Source organism: Monodelphis domestica, chromosome 3 (genome assembly GCF_027887165.1).
Source record: "Monodelphis domestica isolate mMonDom1 chromosome 3, mMonDom1.pri, whole genome shotgun sequence".
NCBI classification, from domain to species: Eukaryota; Metazoa; Chordata; class Mammalia; order Didelphimorphia; family Didelphidae; genus Monodelphis; species Monodelphis domestica.
The window spans coordinates 403629020-403650947 of NC_077229.1; the positions used below are offsets into that span (position 1 = coordinate 403629020).

The following is a 21928-nucleotide window of genomic DNA, read 5'->3' on the forward strand; positions in this document are numbered from 1 at the left end:
AAATGAATAGTTTGAAAATAGGTTTTGAATGAGAATACATGTATAAGCCAGTGGAACTTCTTATCAGCTCCAAGAAGGCTCCGGAGGAAAAAGGGGAGGGAGACAGCATTTGAAATGAGACTGAAATAGAACTAAGGTTTCTAAAATCCAATAGATATTTATTAAGTGAAAAGAAAGGCAGCCCCTGCACTCAAAAAGCTTACAATCCAACCACAAAATGAGAGAAGGGTCTAGCAGGTAGGGAGCAGGGGCACCCGCCATGGACCCAGGCAGAGCAGCCTTTGTCCTCTCTAAAGGAAGACAATGAGAGAATTTTGGTGCTCTGCTCTCTAGCCAGAGTGGAGAGGAGACTGAGGGAGGAGATGTCAGTCAAAATATATCAGCAACAAGAAGAGATTAGAAAAGATGAGCTTACCTTGGGAGAGGCATCTCGTTCCACAGGCAAACCAGACATCACAGCAAATGCAAAGTACAGAGGGTTTACCTTCCAAAAGAGGGATATGAAATGTTATCTGTGGAAAACAGCCTGTGGACCAGTATGGCTGGAATGTAGACTGAATATTGGGGAAAGAGGGGGGAGTGTGCCAAGGTATGGGATACTAGAGGTGGGGGAAGAAGGACGTACAGTCAGCCTGGAAAGATAGCCTGGAGCTAGGATATGAAGGATTTTAAATGACAAACAGAAAAACTATATCTAGAGACAAAACAGAAACCTGTTGTCAGAATGTGGAGAAAGCAGAAGAAAAGCTATTGGACTTGGATTCAAGATGTGTATTTGAATCCTGGGTCTATCTGCTATTTATTTACTATGGGCAAGTCTTTTCACCTCTGAATCAATTTTCTTAATACCAGTGAGGAGGCTAGACTGCTAGACTGAGATCATCTAGGAAGGGAGGCCAAAGTTATCCTGTTTTTTTCTGAAAGTGACCTATCATCTTTTCTCTTGTCGTGCCATTTTTCAACCCATAGCTCTTTACAGAAAGGAAAACAGAAGTAGACATCAACAGAATTTAAAATTATTTTGGTCAGCTGGATAAAGTTTATTAGAGAAAGGAACACAGGCTTCAAGGACCTCAAGAAATTATATTTGTGCTTAGGAACTTGTATCCAGGAAACTATAGCCATTCCCAAGATCACAGGATTGCCAGGAACTAACTTGCTGAGTCAATTCCTCACATAAGTGGTTTCTGAAGTATATTGTAGCACATTTCTTGGACCAAGAACCTGAAAATATCTCATTCAAGTGCTGAAAGAGCAAGCATCAGGACCACCTTGGAAGTACTTTTTGTTCATTTTATTTTTTTTATTTGAAAATATAAAATGTTCAACTTTTCTTTACTGTCAACTATTTCTTCTAGAGTTTTCTGGAGTAAAATAAGGGTGTTTTCTTGTGATAAGGGGGGGTAGGGAATAAAAATCAAAATATACAAACTATTTGAATAGATTCACAGTAGATTCAAATCTGCAGAAATATGAGAGGCTGTCAGCTTTGGAAATCTCAGTAGTAGAAAAGGGAAGGGTTGGGGGTGAATAAGTATTTATTAAATGCCTGCCCTGTACCAGGCCTTGTGCTAAATGCTTTGCAAGTATTAAGTGTGTTATTGCACAAACAGATTTCTCAAACAAAGGCAATGCCTGATTATCTGCAGTACTGCCTTGACAAAGTGAAGCAACTTGCTGAAATTCCTACTTGCAATGCTATCAGCTCCTTTCTTTGGGAGTCTAGGGATTTTTGCAATCACACACCATACCACATGTGCTAGCCACAACTTTCCTCTATTAAGTGCTGGAATGATTGCCTTTGTTCCTTTATACAGGGGAAATGTCAAGAGCTAGAAAAGATGCAACTACATCTCCTATAATGCCAGTCACCGGAAAGGATTTTGTAACCACAGCCACATCACCATTCCAATGTGACACTGCCAGGTAAGCTGCTTGGGAACCTTTAGTTTAACATTCCACAGTTGCACCCATTCTATCTGGCCAGTTAAGGGGAAGCAGCGGAGTTCCTTTGGTGCTGTGCTCTAATGTGAGATGGATAATATAATTTCTAAACTGCCCTATCTTTTGACATTTATAGTAAGCTTTAAATTGCTTATTAGAAGAAGAAAAGTAGAAATATGCCAAGTTAGAACATTTTTTTTACTTAGATTTTCAAATGAATATATTTTATGCTTAAAGTTCTGCTATTTTTAATAGACATGTAAATAATTGAAAGAGTTAGTGCTAACCCCTGTTAGGCCTTACGTCCACTGGAAGGTTTTAATCACTTTGCATTTTTTCCAAGTTTTATCAAATGGAATTTTTCTAAAATGTATCACACAGATGTTATTTTATATTTAATGACAAGTAGCAAAAACACATTAAGTCAGCAGCTTTGATTATACTGTGTGCCTACTCTCGAGGCTTCTCCGTAACAGAAATATCACTTTTACTCCAGTAAAAGGAAGTAGGTTTGTTTTCACTGCTATAATGTTCACAATAACTTTGTCTCATTTGGGGATTATAGCTCCCAAGACTGCATGCGCATGCATGTGTGTGTATATATGTGTACATGTATCATATTTGTTAATGAAAATTTTAAATCAATAAAAATCATATCTCTTATCCACATGATGACTTCCAGCAATAGAAATTGAATTGGTTCTGGACCAAAAGGATGATTGGCTCAATTGCTGAGGGTGAATCAAGGGGAAAAGAACACTTGACAAAGCTTAAAAGGTGGGAAAATATAATCATTTCTCCCATCCAGTACATATCATGAGCTAAGTGGTCTCTCTTGTTCCCATAGGAGACTGATGGGTTTTTTTTCCCCTATATTCTGTGGAAATGTGTAGTATATAATCAGTGAAACCATTGATGATTAGGATAGGTTTTACCATAGTCCCCAGTTGAAGTGAAATTCATCTTTTGAAGAGATTATTTCCCACTCAATGCCCTGATGTTTACAATTCTATAGTATAACTACAAAAGGACATTTTAAAACCAAATACTCCATTAAAAGGGCAACAGTAGTCTCATTTAAAACAGCCACATCTACAGATATCACTGTGGAGGTTGAAATTCCTGTAGTGCCACTGGAGGCTCCTAGACGGTTATATATGAACAATGCCACAAATTATATTAGTGAAAGGGAATCTGTAAAAATAGAAGTGATTAGCTTGCAACAGCATTTCAGAAGTTTATTTATTTTATAAGGAATAGAAAATTGTGCCATCTCTTAATGCATCTAACAACATCTCTCCCCAATGAGAGACTCTTACTGAAACACATGTGAACTTGACCAGTTTAAGTAGCCTTGGTATGCTTTTCCTTACTCATGGGCTTCTTTAATTGACAATGGTAAATGGACAAAGCTTTCTTCAGAGACCTAAAGCTGATCCTATCCTTCATCAGAAAACCTGCTTGGGCAGCAGGTCCTTCCCAATTTATCATTTAATGCTTATAAGCTTAGACTGCAAGTTTAACTAACTAAATTAATCAATATTGAGAATTATAGCAGCTTTTGTACAGCAGTTAAGGGACTGTCAGCATGTTGGTGATACCAAAGACCTTTGAGGGGTTAATCATTTAATCAGCCATATTTCTTGAGACAGAAACTTGTTATATGAAGTAACATATCTCTTAAGACACTACCTCTCACTGTCTATTTAATGCTGAGATAAATATCAGCTACAAAGGGGCTTAGTTTGTGTTTACTTGAGGATGTTTGTGGTTTTGAACATTTATATTCCTAGCATCTCCTCAAACAAGTATAGATTATAAGGTTGTTTTGTTGGTTTTTTTTTTCCCAATGGGGGGACCAGTTACAATCTTTTAACCTTACAAAATGAACATTTACTGCTTACAAGTCTGATGATTTTAAAGAAGTGTTTTGAATCTATTCCATTGGTTTGGAGAATAGTGACATCTCAGCCTTCTCTAAGGAAATGTACTATAGGCCAAAGTCTGTATAAGACTGTTAGAGCATAGCAATAAAGGTCCATAATTGGCTATGTATAATGTAGCCACTGCCCTTACTTTTGCAGCCTTTCTCATTAGAGTGCTACCACTCTGTGCCATTAGTATATTCATACTCTTGGTTTTGCTGCTTTTGAACTAAATTCACATGTTTGCCTAAAATATTGTAGAGTACCTGGTTTAGAATAACCCAGACTGGCTAACGATTGGAGCACCAGGAAAATTCAGCCCATCTCTTCTTAAGGGAGTGAGCTTAGTTGGAAGGAAAGGGGGAAAAAAAAGAAAATCTGGATTTTCAGTTGTTACACTGAATTTTCTTGCTATTGCAAACATAAATCAGACCTTTAACACTAATATGTTTTTTGATGGTTACCTTTCTAGCATGAAAAAGAAGATTAAAATGTTCCCGTCATTTAGATTTTGCAGAATAGCCTCAATACATACTGTGTATACTATGTAAGCCCTGCAGAGCTTTATAAATCTGGATTAAAATTATTGTATAAACTTGTGTTTGTTATGGGGTTTTAAAAACAGGCTTCTTTATCTGTTAGTCCTTAACAGTTGAGATTAAATATAAAGATTCAGAATATTCTTAAGAAATAAGTATTTGACTAAATAAAATAATGTGTAGCATACCAGATTTTCTCCTTAGAAGTGCACATTGGCACATTATGGATCCATTATATAAAATGCAGAGTTGAAAAAAGATTCAGAGCTATGAAAATCAGTTACTGAAAAGATGTAAGTGGATGCTTTCCAGATCTCAGTATTTGATGTGTTTGAGTTATTTTCATTTTCAAGCATAGAGAATGTGAAGTGCATGATTTTTGTAGAGAACTTTTTAGTTACTCACAAACTCTTAATGGGGAGGAAAACAAAACAATAACAAAAAAATCCTTTTATTTTTTATCCCAACAAACATTTTAAGGTTCAAAGGAGAGAGAAAATATAAGCACTTCCCCCATCCATGCCTAAATTCCAAGCATTTTTTAAGACTTGCAAAAAAGAATGGGGGTGGAGAGGAAGCTGATAGGAGACAAGTTTTACTTTTTTCCCTGAAGAGAACTAAGGGCCAGAAAAGTCCAATATAGTTCCATATGCAGGTGATAAAACCAGACGTTGGCAAATTAATCTCTCTTATTCACCGTGTAGGTTGTTAATTGTTCTCTCTGCTGGCTGTCGATATAATGTGAAATTTTCATTCCCCATTCAAGATGGAAAAAGTTGTGGCTGAAAATGTTAACATTTGCATTTTTATTTGTTGATTTATTTAAAGGACAGCCTCTCTTACAGCAATCCATCACTCGGTGACACCCCAAATATGAATAATGTATTGTAGACTTGCGGTTACAATGTGTAATAAGTGCCAGAGACAGTAGAGGAATGTTAACTATGTTGCAAATGTAATATTTATCGACTCATAAAGTTTATTGCTTTCGAGGTTCAATAATACTGACCATAGGACATTAATATCACTTATCTTGATTTTAGTTGGGCACCTTTGTATGTAGAAATATCCCATCTATCTCATGCTTACAAAATAAATGTGAAATTTACAGCACCAGTAAGTAGGGTGTTATGGTGTTTCTGGATGAGAGCTGCAGTGTGCCGTTCTCACCATTTCACTTCTTGGCCTCCAGCATTGATCAGACACCTCTAAGTTGTCCCAGACAGTAAGCACAGTAGTCATCTCTGCATAGGAGGGTGGAATAGCTGAACTGTGTGAAGACATTTATTTCCACTTGGCTGGGACAGGCAGAATTCCATTTCAGCTGGAGAAAGGGCTGGGAAAGGGGGGTCTTTTCTCTGTCATTCTGAGCACCAGGTGGGAGGTTGAGATTAGAACCCTGAGATTTGGCTCTTGATAGAAAGTTGAAGAAATCAGTTTTCTTGTATGGCATCCATCTTGTGAAGTAATGTCAAAGTTCACTCCTTCTTTGGTGATCAGATTTCATTTAATCTTGTAGTCTCTGTGCTACAGAGCACCACAGGGCACCCGGGACTCCAGTTCTAACCCAAAGCTATAAAAGATGAAGTTGGAACAGGGACTTTGGCTTTCCAAAGCTAGGGAAAGGTCTGCTCCAACACACAAGCTATTATTAATTAACCCTTTCATGTCTGCCAGAGTTAATGTATCCATTAAAAACAATGAAGATCACACTGGGAATATATCTGACTCTTAGCAAAAAAAGAAGTAATGTTAATTAGCAACTGTCAGCTGTAATTGTCATCCTCATTAAGATGCAGAATTATGTATTTCTTAGTTATAAATAACCTTTCTAATTGTACTTGATGTATGCCAGTTTAATCAAAAAGTACACTTGCAAACAGGCAGATATTTGCATTAATCTAGCATTGGTTCTTCAAGATTTTTTGATAGTCTTTTCTTTCGTGTCTAACTCAGAGAAAAAAAGATCTACTACAGTTGCATATCCTTTATGTATTAGTGGCTTTTTCTATTCAGCTATGTAGAACTGACAGGATTTTATATTAAAATTAGGTTAAATATCTTCTGAGATTGTTCAGTGTAATAGAAATCTTGTCAGTTTTTGAAGCAATTGATAGAGTTTCCATCACTCAAATCTTTTGATAAGAAGTTGATTATTGTTCCAGACTGATAAAGCTGAACATCAGGCATATACCCATCAGGCTAAAATGACTAAGGCATTAGAGTGAAAGTTCCCTCCTACCTGAACTCTTCTGAGCAAGGTGAGGCTTGTGTTCTTGTCCTTCCACCAGGAAGTCCAATCTGTTGTTCTCTTTTGTGAGGGAGGAGTAACGGGAAATGTTAGGATTCTTACTAAACCATTCTTACAACTATATGTTGGTGAATTTCTACTTCAGAGATTCTGCCAATGTTGGGGATTTTTCTAGGGAGCGGGTCAACTTTTCTACCCTCTGGCTTTTGCAGGAAAAGGTGAACTCTTTGTGACATCCTTTTAGGTTATAGTTTGTTATCTTGTTTTTACTGTGCTCTATAAGAGCTTATTAGTTCTTTCTTTTTTGGTTTCTTGGTTGGGGCAGAAGCAGGGAGAAAAAAAAATACCAACAAAGTTGTTTGGATCTTTTTTTCCTTTTTGGTCAAACTGCAGGTGCACTATAAGTTGAAATCATTTTTTAAAAACTGCCTTTTTGTATTACAGTCACACACACCCATATACTTACATAAATGGAGACTGATCAGGACACATGATCTGCTCCTTGAAGGTGGCTTATCTTCTGACTGGTATTTAAGGTACCAAGAATTGTAATATAAATAATGGAAATTTTCATAGGGCATATAATGCTTAACTATCCTCTGTCAGTGCCAAGAAGACCGGCACATTCTTTTCTAAACTTAAATTGCTATTGTTTTAAGATGCTTGTCTTTACTTTTATTTTAAAAAATTTGACATGAAAATTCAGTATGCCTGCAGCACAAATTGTGATGGCATAGCCTTAAAAGTGCCAGACACATGACTGGGTGAGTGTTTTTGCATCAGTTTCTGTTAATACCCACCCTGTTAGAGTGTAAACCAAGGCTGGAGTGTAGGTACTTTGGGCAGTGTCTGGTTTCTCACATAGATTTACTTCTGACAATTTAGAAAGTAGACAAGGGTGGGAATCATGCTAATTTGCTATTCTAAAAATACCAAACATACATAATATCTGAGGTAAAAATAACTGCTTTGGGAGTTTCTGCTGTCCAAAAAGCCTGAAGTTTTTTGAGCATTTATCAGAACTCAAGTCGAAAACTTGCAGATGATAATAAGAGTTTAAATACTAATTGTAGTTAGTATTAATAATTATCATATAATTTATGTAGTCTTATACTTTATCAAGCATTTCAGATGCCATACAACAGCCCTACAAGTAGAAAGAATCCATGTTTATTAGTCATTTTTCTTATGAAAAGCTCAAAGAAATTAATTAACCACCATAACTCAGCTAGTAAGTTGTAATCAGGACTCAGACTCAAGTTTTTTGATTCCAAGTAAAGTCTTCTTTCTGATACCCTGTGCTGATGGGTTGAGTATTTAATTGAGTTAGATATTTGTGATCTAGGATAAAAATCCTCAAGTCATGACTACCTAGGACTTGTTTTTTATTTATATTAAACTCAGTACATAAGCTTGTGACTAGGCCTCCTAAGGTGATTGACTAAAGAAACTAGAACTGGAACTTAAGAAAAAGAAAATTACAATTAAAATTAAGCTTCTTGAGGCCAGGAACTGTTTTATTGTAGTTTCTATTACTAACAGCTAGCATTGTGCTTACCAAATGCTGATAATATAGGGTAGTCAATAAATGTTTATTTAATTGAATTGAAATCTCTGACTCTTCTTTTATGTCTTAGGTTACTTTTATTTCAGACTTCTTGATGGTATTGAAAATCAGCATATAACTTGCCTCAACACAGAGACCACATAGTTAATGGCAATGATTAATTACAGTCATTATTATAAAATTTCTTTATTTGAAGAAACATCTATTGGTGCTTACTTCCAAACTTTGAGATAAAAATTCTATTTTTCACAATGGCCTCCTTAGAATCTTGCCTATTGAACAAGCTGCCATATTCACTTGTATCTACCCCAAATGTTATTGTTTACTTCTTCTTTTTTACCAGCAAAATTGGGCCTATCAAAACAATTGCAAGAATAAAATAAAGATTAAAAGGATGTGTAAGATACTTTAGAAAATATTTTATTAAATGTAAAGTAAAAAATACAGTTATGCCTCTTTCTTTAATCATAAATAAAGCTAGAAGGGACCTTAGAAATGATCTAGTTCAACTTCCTTATTTTAAAGATGAGGAAAATGAGGCACAAAGTTTCACAGCAGTATATGAACCAAGTTTCTTTAATTCTAAATCCATTGTCCTTTCTATTACATCTTGCTGCCAATCAATGGCATAAGCTGTTAGGGTTCTTTGGACCTCAACATATCCCAGAGCACCTTCTCTTGGAGCTCAATGCACATCATAGGCACCATTTAAATAAATCACTTTTCATTTGGTTTTCAAAAGTCATTAAGGCAATAGAAGTCTGAGCCCAAATAACCTGTAATTATTTTTCTTTAATATTAGCATATTATAATATTTAATAATATCACAAATGCCTCTTTCCAACATTTGAACCTACCTTTATGTCTCCCTATTTCATCATGTGTTTCATTTATTTTGCTTTGGAGTGGGGATATTAAGCCTGGAAGGAATGTACTCATAGGTCCCACCACAAATATGAATTCCCAGGAAAATGTGTGTGTGTGTGTGTGTGTGTGTGTGTGTGAAAGAGAGAGAGAGAGAGAGAGAGAGAGAGAGAGAGAGAGAGAGAGAGAGAGAGAGAGAGAGAGAGAGAACAAAGTGGAGAAACCTATTTTGGTAATTATGGTACCCTTTTCATTTCCTTTAGACATGATGCCTAATTCTGGGTTAGATCCTAAGTACAGAGACCAGTGTTTGTTTTAATAATTAGTACCAATCAAAGTAAATTCTGATGATTTTACTCTCTGGGGAAGGAGTAAAGCCAATCTAAATTAGTGAAAGATATGGCTTCTCATTATTTAAAAGAAATTTAATAAACCATCAAATCTTTACTACATGTCTACTGTGTAGAGGGGTCAGCCTTAGTGAGAATAAAGGATACCTCTTAAGGAGAGACAAGGTAAAGGAGGAGATAATGAGGATGAATATATAAGGGTTCTATGAAATAAGGAAAAGGGGAGGAGAGGGAACTCTTAGAGAATACCGTCAATTTTTTCAGTGAAATGTGAAGCAGGATTCTCGACTTAGAGGGGTGGAGAGAGGAGGAGCCATGAGAAGTTTGAGGAGGGATGAAAAGACTTAGAAAACCTTCTGTGGTTGCTGGGAGTGAATTGATTAGGGAAATAAAAAAGGATTTCCTTGCCATGGTGAAAGCCCCAGATATAAGTATGTATCATAAAGTTGTAGAGGACCTTGTTAGCATAGTTTCTTGATTTTCTCCAGTTTTATTCAGCAACACATGAATAGAAGTGAAGGTAGTAGGTAATGGAAATGATACAAGGCTAGGGTTTGAAAGTACAAGATCAGCAAGAAGGTAAAGAGGTGAGAGACTTGAGGAAGGAGGATGATGTCAAATATGTTAGAATGTATCTCTCTGAGGATAAGGATTGTTTTTGCCTTTATATCCCCAGCACTTAGCACATAGAAAGCACTTAATAAATATTTGTTGACTAATAGAATGTAAACTCCTTGAGAGAAGAAATCGTTTTATTTCCAGTACCTAGTACAGGAGACACCTAATAAACACTTGCTGATTGACTGAATAGTATGAGATTCTTGCAGAGGAATACTATAATTATAGAATAATCTATATCAAATGTTTCACAAAACCTAGTAAACTGGAATTATAGTGTTTCCTTGATATTATAGTTTTCCTTGTAAGTTTTGCAACCATCCAAAAAAGGAAAATATGGTTAATCTATTATGGCCTGATCTTGAGGAAACCATGCTGGCTCTTTTTATTGCTGCTTCCTTTTCTAGATGTTCACCACCTATCTATCTATCAAAAGGTAGGCAACAAATTTATGCCTGATTAAGTGGCAAAGCACAGCTGTAGGTAAGTTCTGAGGAGGGAGCTCTCACAGTAACCTAAGAAGACTTCACCAACGAGTTGGTGAGTCTTGAGAAATAAGCATTCTAACAAGTTGAGAGGGGAGGGCAGAGGCATTTCAGGTTAAGTAAATATATGCTAAAGGATAAATGGGGCAAATCTACTTGAAAGACAGTGATTAAATTACTCATGATAGAGAAATGGTTTTTGGCACTGGGTTTCCATGAGAAATAGTGTTGAAGAAGTAGATTGGTTGTATGTGTAAAGATTTAGAATTTAGTACTATAAACAGTAAGACGCTCTTAAATGTTTCTAAGCTGTAAAATGGCAGAATCTTGTGATATGTGGGGAAATTTAGTCTATAGTATATGGCAAGGATGAGGGAAGAGTATGAGATTTGGAGATAGAGATTCTGGGTTCAAGTTCTGATCCTACTGTTAGGGTCTATATGTTATATAACCTCTCTGGGCCTTGGTTTCTTTACCTGTGAAATGAGAGTTTTGAAGTAGCCAATCTCTAAGGTCCTTTTTATCTCTGAATCCCTTGGTCCTATAATGAGATTGATTGGATATGGGAAGAGCCTTGAGGCAGGAGGTTATCTGCAGCTGATTGGGTGACAATATCCCTGGTGGGAAGGGCAATCATCCCGTCAGACTAATGGTTAAGGGTATGTTACTAGCAAAGATGTTTTGCACAATATCTGTAGCACCAAGAGCAATATGAATATAATTCCTGTGTCTGATGAAAAGATCCTGCTTTTCCTTAAGCTCTGATGTTTGGCCCATATTTTAACTTTTTCTGTTAAGAAACATTAATATATTTATCTTTTCCTTTTGTGTACATAGATTGGTAGGATCTATGTGAATAAGTAAAGAAAATAAAAATAAATGGATGATAAACTAAAACAATGAGGACGTAACATGAGCTCTGGTAACTAGTGCAGATTTTAGAAAATTTTGTATTAGTTATTAGTGATCCTTTTCTCCTTTAGGGGGCCTTGAAGACTTAGTCTTACCAGAGGAAGTATATGCTTAAGAAAATGCACATTCTTGTAATCCCTTCTGTTCACCTTTCAGACAAGAACTTGTTGCTTCTTCATTCCTTTATTTCTTAAATATCCTTTCAAAATACTCAAATGAGAAACTTTTGTGTTTTGTTGACTGAAACCATTGTAACTTCAGATTCTATCTATCCTTACAGGACACATTGAGTTGAATATCTTATTTCCTTGGCAACCTTGTATTCGATAGATATTATATCTTCCACTCTATAGAACTCTACAAATACACTCAAGTCTATTGGTTTGGGGCTCCCTGTAGCTTTGTTCACTGGATTTCAAACTGGTCAGATCCTTGGAATAGATTACTAATCATCTCATTGAAGTCGACCTTGCCAATAGTCTTACACAGGTTAGCATTGATTCATTTCTTCACCCTGAGAGAATTTTAAGTGTCATTTGCCTTTCACAAAATAGATTTAGAATATCGTAGGATTTAAATTTTATTGAAGAGACTTTCAAGATCATCTAGGCCAGCCTCATGATTTTATAGCTGAAACAAGTGATGTGGTCATAATTACCCAGAGGTACTAAATGACAGAGCAGGAGTTCAAACATAGACATTCTACAAACAGTATTGATGCTAATTCTTCAGCATCTTAAGGTGTTGTCTCTATTTTTCCTAAATATAGAAAGCTAGATTATAACCATCTGCTGGATAATAAAGTTTATCTTGGGATTTAACATGCTCTTCAGACATCTGTTTGCTCAGGTGAATAAAAGCTGCACCTGCACATTTAAGTTGATGTTAGATTTCTTCCTCATTGTCAACCTTTTGTGAAGATCACTGAAAATAATCCATGTTCTTTAGACCAGGGTGACCTTTTACTCCATCTCCAAGGGCACCTGCAATATCTGGTAAACTTCATGAGTATGTGCCAACTTTTCTGGATCGTTTTCTTATTTTACCTCCTATGGTAGATTATAGTATTTGTATAATTAGAATCTGCTCCCCAGGACTTAATCCCAGCTTCCCATGTTCCTCCTCACATTATGTCCTTACATTTTGGAGATGAAGTTTTTGTGTGGCCCTGCCCCTCACTTTTTTCCTTCAAATGTGGCTGGGAAGACTTTTCTTTACTCAGGGTTTTACTTTTGTTTTTTTATTTCTTTTACTTCAAGTGATTATTAATAAATCTTATAAAATATAATACTTGGAGTTATAGGATATTAATTTTAATCTTACACACTTAAGGAAATTTGGAATGGCAAAGTTTGGAAAATTTTGCTTTAGATTTTTACCACCAAACTGAATTTTTGAAACTGGCAACTGATTATGGTGTCCTTGTTGATTGATCACGTCCTTATAAAAGGTAGCAAACCTGTACCTACCTGGGTTCCAAAAAGAACTTTTGGCAGGCAGAAATAGTCCTAAGGAATGCTTATAAAGATATCTTCCCCACATCAATAGACAACAAGGCAGGACTATTGTGATTTTTTTTAGTTGAAAATGTTTCCTTTATTTAAAAACTGTAACATTGACAGTATAATATTCCTGAAAATTACCATTTTAAGTCTCTATAGTAAGAGCTTTGATCCATGGTTCAGATTCTCCTGTGCCCACTCCAATCCTTTTAGCAGCAGTTTCATTAGTTTTTGATACCTCATGGATCATTGGCTTGAAGATTCACCTCATCCTATCAAAACTTGAGAAAATTTTAGGGTTTGCTCTACTGCTCTCCAGAGAGAACTAGTGACAACCAGATCCCAATTTATGAAGCATCTTCAAAATTCTCATTGTGGTGTATTTTGATGTCAATATTCATCATCTACCACTAATATATTAAGACAGTTGGTCCTTAGTACTTAAGTAGGGTGTGAATATTACCCGATTTCAGATCTCTCTCAGCTCATAATCAGATCATCTTTTCTTCACACTGAGTCAAAAATCATCTTCTCATTCTGTTTTGGGGGCTTGTAGATGCTTCATGGTCTTTCATTTATAATTACAATTTTACAAAGTGTCAAAAACCTTATGAAGGTTGTCAGAAAACTGAACCCAGAACCTTTCACTCTAAATCCATCATTTTAAATTTTTCTTAGTTATAAAAAAAAAAATACTCTTATCATCTCTCTTACAATCAGTACTGAGTCTTGATTTCAAGACAGGAGAATATTAAAGGCTAGGCAATTGGAGTTAAATGACTTGCCCAGATTCAATGAAGTATCTGAGGTCAAATCTGAACCCAAGATCTCCCACCTACAGGCCTGGCTTTCAGTCCACTAAGCCACCTAACTGCCCCCTAAATCCATCACTTTTAAAAATTATATACCATAGACCAATGCTCCCCAAAATATCTTAAGATCCTGTCACTGTTTTGTCATGTCATAGCCATAATATATCTGGGTAGAAAATATGGATTACTACTCAAAACGGGTACTGAACATGATAGACTTACTAGCACTCTAAGTGATGCTAAAACTTGAATGCTGTGGTTGATTCAAATTTATCACTTTTTTAATGTATTCAGTTTGGATGTTTGTGCTTTTTAGAATTGAGGCCTTCCTTGATTAGATCTTTAAATCTTTCAATAAAGTTCTTCTGTAGACTTAGCTTTTACTAGGTTTAAAAGATGACTTCATGGACATGGATCAAATTAATTTGTGGACACTGGTGTCACTGGTATTAAAAAAATAAACTAGATTGCTTTTTTTATCCCTAGTAAAGAGGTTTAATTCATTACTTATTTACTTAGTTGCCTTTTTGTTTTATAATAGATTAGCAGAAGTGGATATTGTTTCTTCCTCTGTGTGAGTAAAGGTGTGAATATAAGAAAGTAAAGAGGAAGAGAGAGAAATCTGACTACTAGCAGAATGAATGAATGGATGGACAAATATCTATCACTATGTGGCAAGCATTGTATATACAAATAAGTGAGAGAGCTCCTTTTCTAAAGGAGTTCACCCTAATTGGAGGAGATAACCCATGGTTGAGTTTAGCTAATGTGCAAGTTGAAAGTCCCAGAAAGCCTTAAGAAAGTGCAGTGGCAGGACAGATAGTAAATTCTGTTGGTTCTCCATCTCACTGGATGCCTAGAATTTCTGATTCCCAATTTATCTAAGTAGTCATGTCCAGCCATGACATTCTTCTGGCCCAACTACTTCATGGGGCCTAAGCAAACCTGCATATGAAGGGGAGGGGGAAAGGGAGGAGCAAAGGAAAGGCAAGAGTAGGGTCAGCCTCCCTTGTGAATCCTTTACCCCTCCCTACTTTCATTAGATCTCAGCTCTGGGGTCAAGGCAAAAACAAAAGGAAGGGTACCCCCACTTGAAACATCATAAGCTGTTTCATAAAAGCAGAATACCGCAGAAAGCAGTTTAGAAATACCTGAGCAGGTTTTTCATTTATTTATTTGTTTGTTTGTTCTGTTTCTTAGAGCACATGAAGAATATATCCTTCCTAAATTCTGACAGCTTAAAAACCTTCTGGGTTTTGTATTCATTTTGAATTATTTAAGGGAAATAAAAGACATTCTCAAGCAATGGGATTGCTTTTTGTTTTGAATGGTGTGCATTGAATAAATAAAATGGTTCTGGAGAGTATACTTTGTGGATTTTCCTTTTCAGGGCACAAAATATCCCATTCTAGGACACCAAGAAGGGCTAGGAGTACCATCTACATTAGAATCAAAGAAAGAAGTGATAGAAATATTGATTAAAACTTACCCTTCAACCAGAACTGCATCTCCCTTTCCCCCAGCACTTTGAGAGTTGGTCCCTGGGCATGACTCTATCTTCTAGCAGTAACTCCAATTCCTTGGCAATAAAGGAACCAAGTCAAGATCCTAACTTACTGACTACTCAAAACATTATTATTCCTAAGAAAGGACCTTGTAAACATTGAAATCTATAATTATGACTTGTTATTGTTAGTAATAGTAATATATTTAAGAATCCCTGATCCAGAGATTTCATTGCTTTACTAGTACAAATCCCCATCCACCAATGCTTTCCTCTCTTTTGTGTTTCTTGTTCATGTCCTTCTATAAACCTTCCACAGGGAAAATGCCTAAACCTTCAACAAGCCTCTGCTAGGGGTCCATTTGGGTGCCAGGCACTCCAACATTCAGGTTTGCTATCTTTTACCCCTCATTCTCCTTCATTTCCTAGTATGTCCGATTATGTCTCTTTGAGGCCCTTCACCATGAGCTCCCTCTTTTCCCTTTCTCTTCATCCCAAGATTCTTTGACATTATCCTTACCTCTCTTTTCTCTCTGTCTTTGATAATGAGATGGCCCTTCTCTTTGTGAAGGCTAAGCCCTCTCTATGTGCCCTTGATCTTCCTTTGCAGAATATTGCATCCTTAGTCATCCCTACTGTCTCTCGAATCTTCAGCCTCTCCCTAACTGGTTCCTTTTCTACTGCTCTCAAACATGACTAACTATTCCCCATCCTTAAAAACTTTCACTAGACCTCACCATCTCCTTAAGCTATCAGACCACATCTCTCCTTCCTTTTTCAGACAGACTAGATATAAAAATTCTACACTGGCTACATCCACTTCCATTCTTCTTACTCCTCAAGCCTTTGCAGTCTGGCTTTTGAACTTACTGCCTAACTGAAACCATTCTCTCTAAAGTCAACAATGATCTCTCGTTTGCCAAATTAGATGGTCTTTTCTCATTCCTAATCCTTCTTGACCTTTCTTCTCCAACTGACTCTACTCACTACCCTCTCCTTCTGGCTACTCTTATCTCAAAGTTTTTGTTACAGGTTTTTCTCCCACCTGTCTAATCTTTCTCAGTTTCTTTTTCTAGCATACCATCCTAGATGATTTTCCTAACCTCATCATCCTTTAATGTTGGGTATTTCCCAAGATTCTGACCTGAACCCTTTTCCTTTCTCTCTCCACCCTTTCAGTGTCCCCATCAGACTCAATAGGCTTAATTAGCATCTCTGAATATGACTCCAAGACCAATATGTCCAGCCTCAGTACACCCTGCATTTTAGTCCTGCATCATCACGTCTGTTGCATCATTGAAATTGGATGTTTAAGCTATCTCCCTTCAATACATCCAAAATAGAATTCACCATCTTTCCCCCTGAACTCTTCCCTCTTCTAAACTTCTCTATTTCTGTCAAAGGCGCCACTATTCTTCCATTCCCCTAGGCTTATAACCTTGATATTATCCTTTCAAAGATAATTATAAAGATTTACTAAATGCTTTATTTATTTATTCATTCATTAAGCATGCTTACTTTGTACAAGGGACTATGTGAGAAACAGGGTATAAAGACAAAAGTGAGACTTCCTGACTAGAAGTCAGTCTGAATGAGAAGTGATGAGGGGAAGTGAATGGAGAACATTTTACCTTTGGCCATATGACTAATCCTACTCCTTTCTCATCCATGACAAACAATAGTGTCTCTGAGACCCCTGTGAAAAAGACATCCTTCCAAAGCCACTCTGAAGAAGCAACTCCTTGCAAGCGGGAGTGTTGGGTTCCACTGCCATCAGGGGGAAGGAGTGTTAGGCAGCTGTCCTGGCTTGGCAAGTTTATGATATGAGCATATAGGTCAGCTAACCCCAAACTAGAACTTTCATTTCCTCTTGTACCTCAAACTTATGTCAAGTATTAGAAGACTAGTGGGATCCCTGCTCTAAGAGCCCCTAGGACCATCCTAACAGCTTGCCCCATTTCTTTGTCTCTTTGGGCATTTTATTTGAACTTTTTCTTGAGCAGCAAAATATTTCTACTGATGCACAATCCATAGGGTCACATGGCATTGACTTTTACTCAAACCAGAAGATTTCATGCCAAGGTTGTAACATTGTATCATTACTTCAGTAGAGTCTTTTGTATTTGTGTGAAAATTTTAATTTCACGCCCTGCAGACTTCACAGTCTTTTGTACTCTCTCTGCTCATGTTGTTGCATAAAGGGTAAATCCCTGTGTCACATTCATTTTGTATTGGAAGAGAGTAAAGTTCAGTTCCATTCTGAGGTTTCCATACAAAGTCAGGTAGAAGTCTTTTGGTAGAACTGCTATCTGTTAATTAACCAAAAAACAGGAACTCCTTTCAACTAATAAGGCTTTTCCATATGGGTGAGTGTGACCCCAGTGCTCAAAAAAGAAAAAAAATCCCTCTGTAAACACTGGATATTGGTGCTATTTTAGTTTGTACAGATGATCATGAACTTCCTGATTGAAACACAGGATATCTACAGGTGTTTGGGTATAAAAAGCAACCAGACTGGGGCCAAGATCTTTTTTTAACTAGTTGTTGCTAGCAAATAAATTAAAATCTCTCCCTCACACATCTGTTCAATTTAAAGAGAGAGAAGGAAATGTCGTTGTGTTGGGAAAGCTGTCAGTGTGGAGAAAAATTCCAGAACAGGTTTGAAGCAAGCAACACCAAATCATTATTTTGATATAATGAACTTTTTTAAAAGCCTGAAGTTAACATGAAGGTAGTCATAAAATCAGAGATTTAAAAATTTTAACTATAATTGTAGATCCAGAGTTATAATATAATTATATGGTATTTTGGAAAAATATATTCATAAAGCCTTTTAAGAAAAATTTAATAACTGCTTCATATCTCACAGACTACTCAGCTCAATTCTTTGACCCCATTCTCAATGCTCAGCGCCCAGGGTCAATCTTAATTCTAAAGAAGATGATTTGTCAGTGACCAGGCAGCTAGCAATCACCCTCTGTAATATGAACTGTAATATCTTTCTGAGCTAAGGGGGGATCCATTCTAGAAATCTATGTTTGCTGATGAGGTTTTAAAGAAAGCCACAAGGGTAACCTGGTGGAAGTCAGTTAAGAACCTGTATTCATCAGAGACTATTGAAGTGATAATCCAGCTTTTAAAGAAGGAGCTTCTAGTGTATGTATGGGGAGACTGTTTTCTTTCTTCCTCTGGAGTAACTCTTTCTAAATTGCATAGTCCTTTGGGAGCTGAAAAGGAAGAAAAGCTCTTCTTTCTTTTTCAGTTTGTGAATAAATAAGGAGATAGGATGCTCTAGAAACCAAGGTTCACATTGTTTGATTTGTCTGTAATAGTCTATCTAACAGCACAAATATCTGTTATATTTTATGTTGGCCACAAAATAACCAAAGAATCATTCTCATTTCAGATATGACCACAAAATTTATCTTTTAAAATTTCCATTTTAAGATTTAAAATTTGCCATATTCTTAAAACATGAAGTACAAATCTGTCTCAAAGATAGGAAAACTATTATCAAAGAATAGAATCAAAGAATGGAGCAGGCAATATCAAAGAATAGAAATATGTGCTTTGATAGGAAGAAATTATTAAGGCTAGAGACTGAAACCTGAATTTTTCTTTGATTTAAATGAAATCTGCCCTTGGAATATTCTAAACTGGGATTGAGTTTACTCATAAAACATGTGGTGTGGCCCAGGGAACTAAGCCCTTTTCCATAGAGGAACTCACTTTTCAGAGGTTGTCTTGGATAAACTGTGCTCATACCCCAGAAATACCTCTGGCCTTTCACCCCTCACCAAAGGGAGCACTTATCACTTGGTTTGTCATCCCTTTGGAAGGGAGGGACCTAGAATCCTTCTGTATCACCTAGTCAACCTCCCCATTTACAGATAAATAGGAACCTTGGGCATATTTTTCACAGCAGAGTGGTGACACTGACAAATTGAAACTACACTAAGACACTAATGACTTAGCTTGCTTGCTTTGCTTTCTCTCCACCCCTCACCCCAAAATATAACTATCTCTTCTTCTATTGCCAGGCTGTTTTTCAAGTGCTTTATTTTTGGTTGCTATTACTGCTTAGAGTTTCTGGAAGGGAATGGAAGATGGGGATGAGGGTGGTTCACTAATGTTATGGTTGCCAAATCAGGTGCCAAATTTTGTTGCACAGCCTTATTCTATCAAAAGAGCTTTCATATTAAGAGAGAACTAATACAGTTGGAAGATAGTGGCACAGAGGCTTGTCACCAATTCCTATCACTTTCTAAGTCTTGCTTAAGTTTCTTGTGAGTGAGTGTGTGTAGAGTTCAGCATGAAATATGCATCTGCCTTGGCATGAGGTAGGACACTAGAGTGAATTGCAGGGAGTTTTTCAGCTGGTAACCCTTCTAGTCTTAGTGCCAACTCAGAGCAAACAAGAGTGTAGGGTTTACTGTACCCCATGACAAGGTTTACTGTCCACTTCCTTGCCCTTGTGCTTGGCCTAGTCTCAGTAACCCAAAGAGAATGGGGCTTCTTCCTACATCTGAAATGGTTCTGCAGAATCAATAGATTGGTAAGTGGGAAATATTCATTAGATATTATTTTGTTCTTATTAATATAGATTTTTCCTGCTTGCTACTTCTCAGTTCTAAGTGAGCACAGTGATCCTACTCCTTTTAGAAACCAAAAGTGTAGAATCTGACATTTCTGCATTCCCTGTTCACATCAAACCTAGGGTTCTGTCCTCAGAAAAATCATAACTTCTAAACAAAGGAAACAAAGCCCCTGCCTTCCTTCTAGAACATAGACTTGAACATTCTACCGTTGCTCAGTATGTCCTCAACCTTGAGGTCAGGGTCTCACTGTCCCACCCTTCTCTTCCAAAGAATTTCAGCCCTAACTGATTCTTCATCACCTCTAAGTTTATGCCTTTTCTATTTAATTGGTGTTAACTGGGAGAGTGTCTTAAAAAATAAAGATGTTGATTTGATTCCATACATTTTGCCTTTGCCAGAGCAACCATTGAAGCTTGGCATTCTTCAACTGGGCCTGAAGCCTGTAGGGTATGTGGAAAGGGCAGGAAAAAGAAAGGGGGGAGGCTCTTTTTCTTCTCCTGGGTGGCTTTCACTAATGGGCTCTTATGAGAGTTACAAAGTCCATCTATCCAAATTGTCTTTCTGTTTGAAAGTCCAAGCAGCCATAAAGTAGAACACTACGGTGCAGTTTTAGAATCTTAAATTTCAAACAATGGACTGATGAATTATTTATGCTGTTGAATGTGTTTTCAGTAATGTGTGGCATAAAATGGAATGAATGCGTATCCATACTTGCCCTGAACTCTCCAAAGTGCATGCTAATAAACAGGATGATAACCTAGCATCACTCTGGTCCTATACGATTTACAAGGCAAGCAATTTTTCTTTTTCTTCACAGTTTTGGTTTTCACCATTATGTTTTAAATTCCTGTCAGTTTGTCATTCTGCCGGCAGCTACTGCTTGGCTCCAACTGGAGGTGAGTGGGTAACTTTCTGTGACTCTGAGTAGTCCAACAGTGCTTTTTTCTCAATATTATCAAGAGTTGGTTGTCTGTAAATTTCACTTGTCATGCTAGCTTTCAGCCATACTAAATTATGTTTTGATTCACAATTACTAAGAAGTTGCAACTCTGTATAATAAAGAACATTTCATTTTAAATGGCCATTATCTAACATCATGATTTCACAGAATGATTAAGACATTGGAGAATAATTAATCTTTAGTGTTCCCACATTTGAAAGTGTTTATGTGTGTATGAATTTTTTAAACTCTCTATATAGCTCTAGCCATGATGGTAGCAAAACAGGAATTCTTCAGGTCTCTTTCCATTAAATGATTCTATAATTTTTTATGTTTGACCCCTCTATTCTATCTACTCCTCTATCCATTCCCAGAAAAAAAAAATGTGTCTGCCATACCCATTACTTATAGTGTGGATGTACCTGAGAAGAAAAGTGATGTGATTTGGGAATTCTAACAGAAATGCTGAAGTGATAAAATGAGTTTATATTTAGTTCTCTTAGTATAGTCCATGTCATGTCACCCCCTGAGTTGTACTAGATATGAGGAGCCCCATCTTCTTCAGTTATTATTTGTTTAATAGGTAACTGATGGCATATTTGACAGACAAGTCTTTGAGTGTCTGAAATAGGCAATGGGATCTATTATGAGCGTTTACATATGAATTTGGTCCATTGAATTGATCTCTGGTACTGAAGAACTCTAGCTATAGCTTTATATAAATGATAATGACTTGATTGAGTTACAGCCTTATCAATGAGAACCACCTTCTAGGACAATAAATAATATTGACATTATGGAATTGAAGATTGGGACCACAGAACTGGCATGGAAACCTGAGTTCATCTTTTTTCAAAGAATGGAATTTCAGTGCACCTGAAAACTCTAGCACCGATAGCATTAATCAGTAGATAGGGGGCCAATGAAGACTTGAATCCCCTTAGCCTGTTTGCCAGGGTGATGCAAAATTTCCCTTAGCAAGAAGACTATAGGAACTCTTTGACTTAAATTTTGAAGAAAAACAGTTTCTTACTTATTCCTGTAGGTGAAAAACTGGAATCTACTGAAGAATTATAGATGCTGAGTCTTTCTAGGCTAGAACCCTGTTGGCAAACCT

At 36.7% G+C, this 21928-nt stretch overlaps 1 protein-coding gene across 11 annotated transcripts in view; it reads left to right on the forward strand.

Annotated features, from left to right (window-relative positions):
* Nucleotides 1-21928, forward strand: part of KIAA1328 (KIAA1328 ortholog) — a 577332-nt gene that overhangs the window by 519291 nt on the left and 36113 nt on the right. For 10 of the 11 annotated variants that reach the window (XM_056820799.1, XM_007486737.3, XM_007486735.3 and 7 more), the window contains one exon: nt 1818-1926. In XM_056820799.1, coding sequence (XP_056676777.1) covers nt 1818-1926 — 109 coding nt within the window. Of the gene's footprint in view, nt 1-1817; nt 20768-21928 lie in introns of all 11 variants that reach the window. The other variant, XR_008917189.1, reaches the window with a different exon arrangement.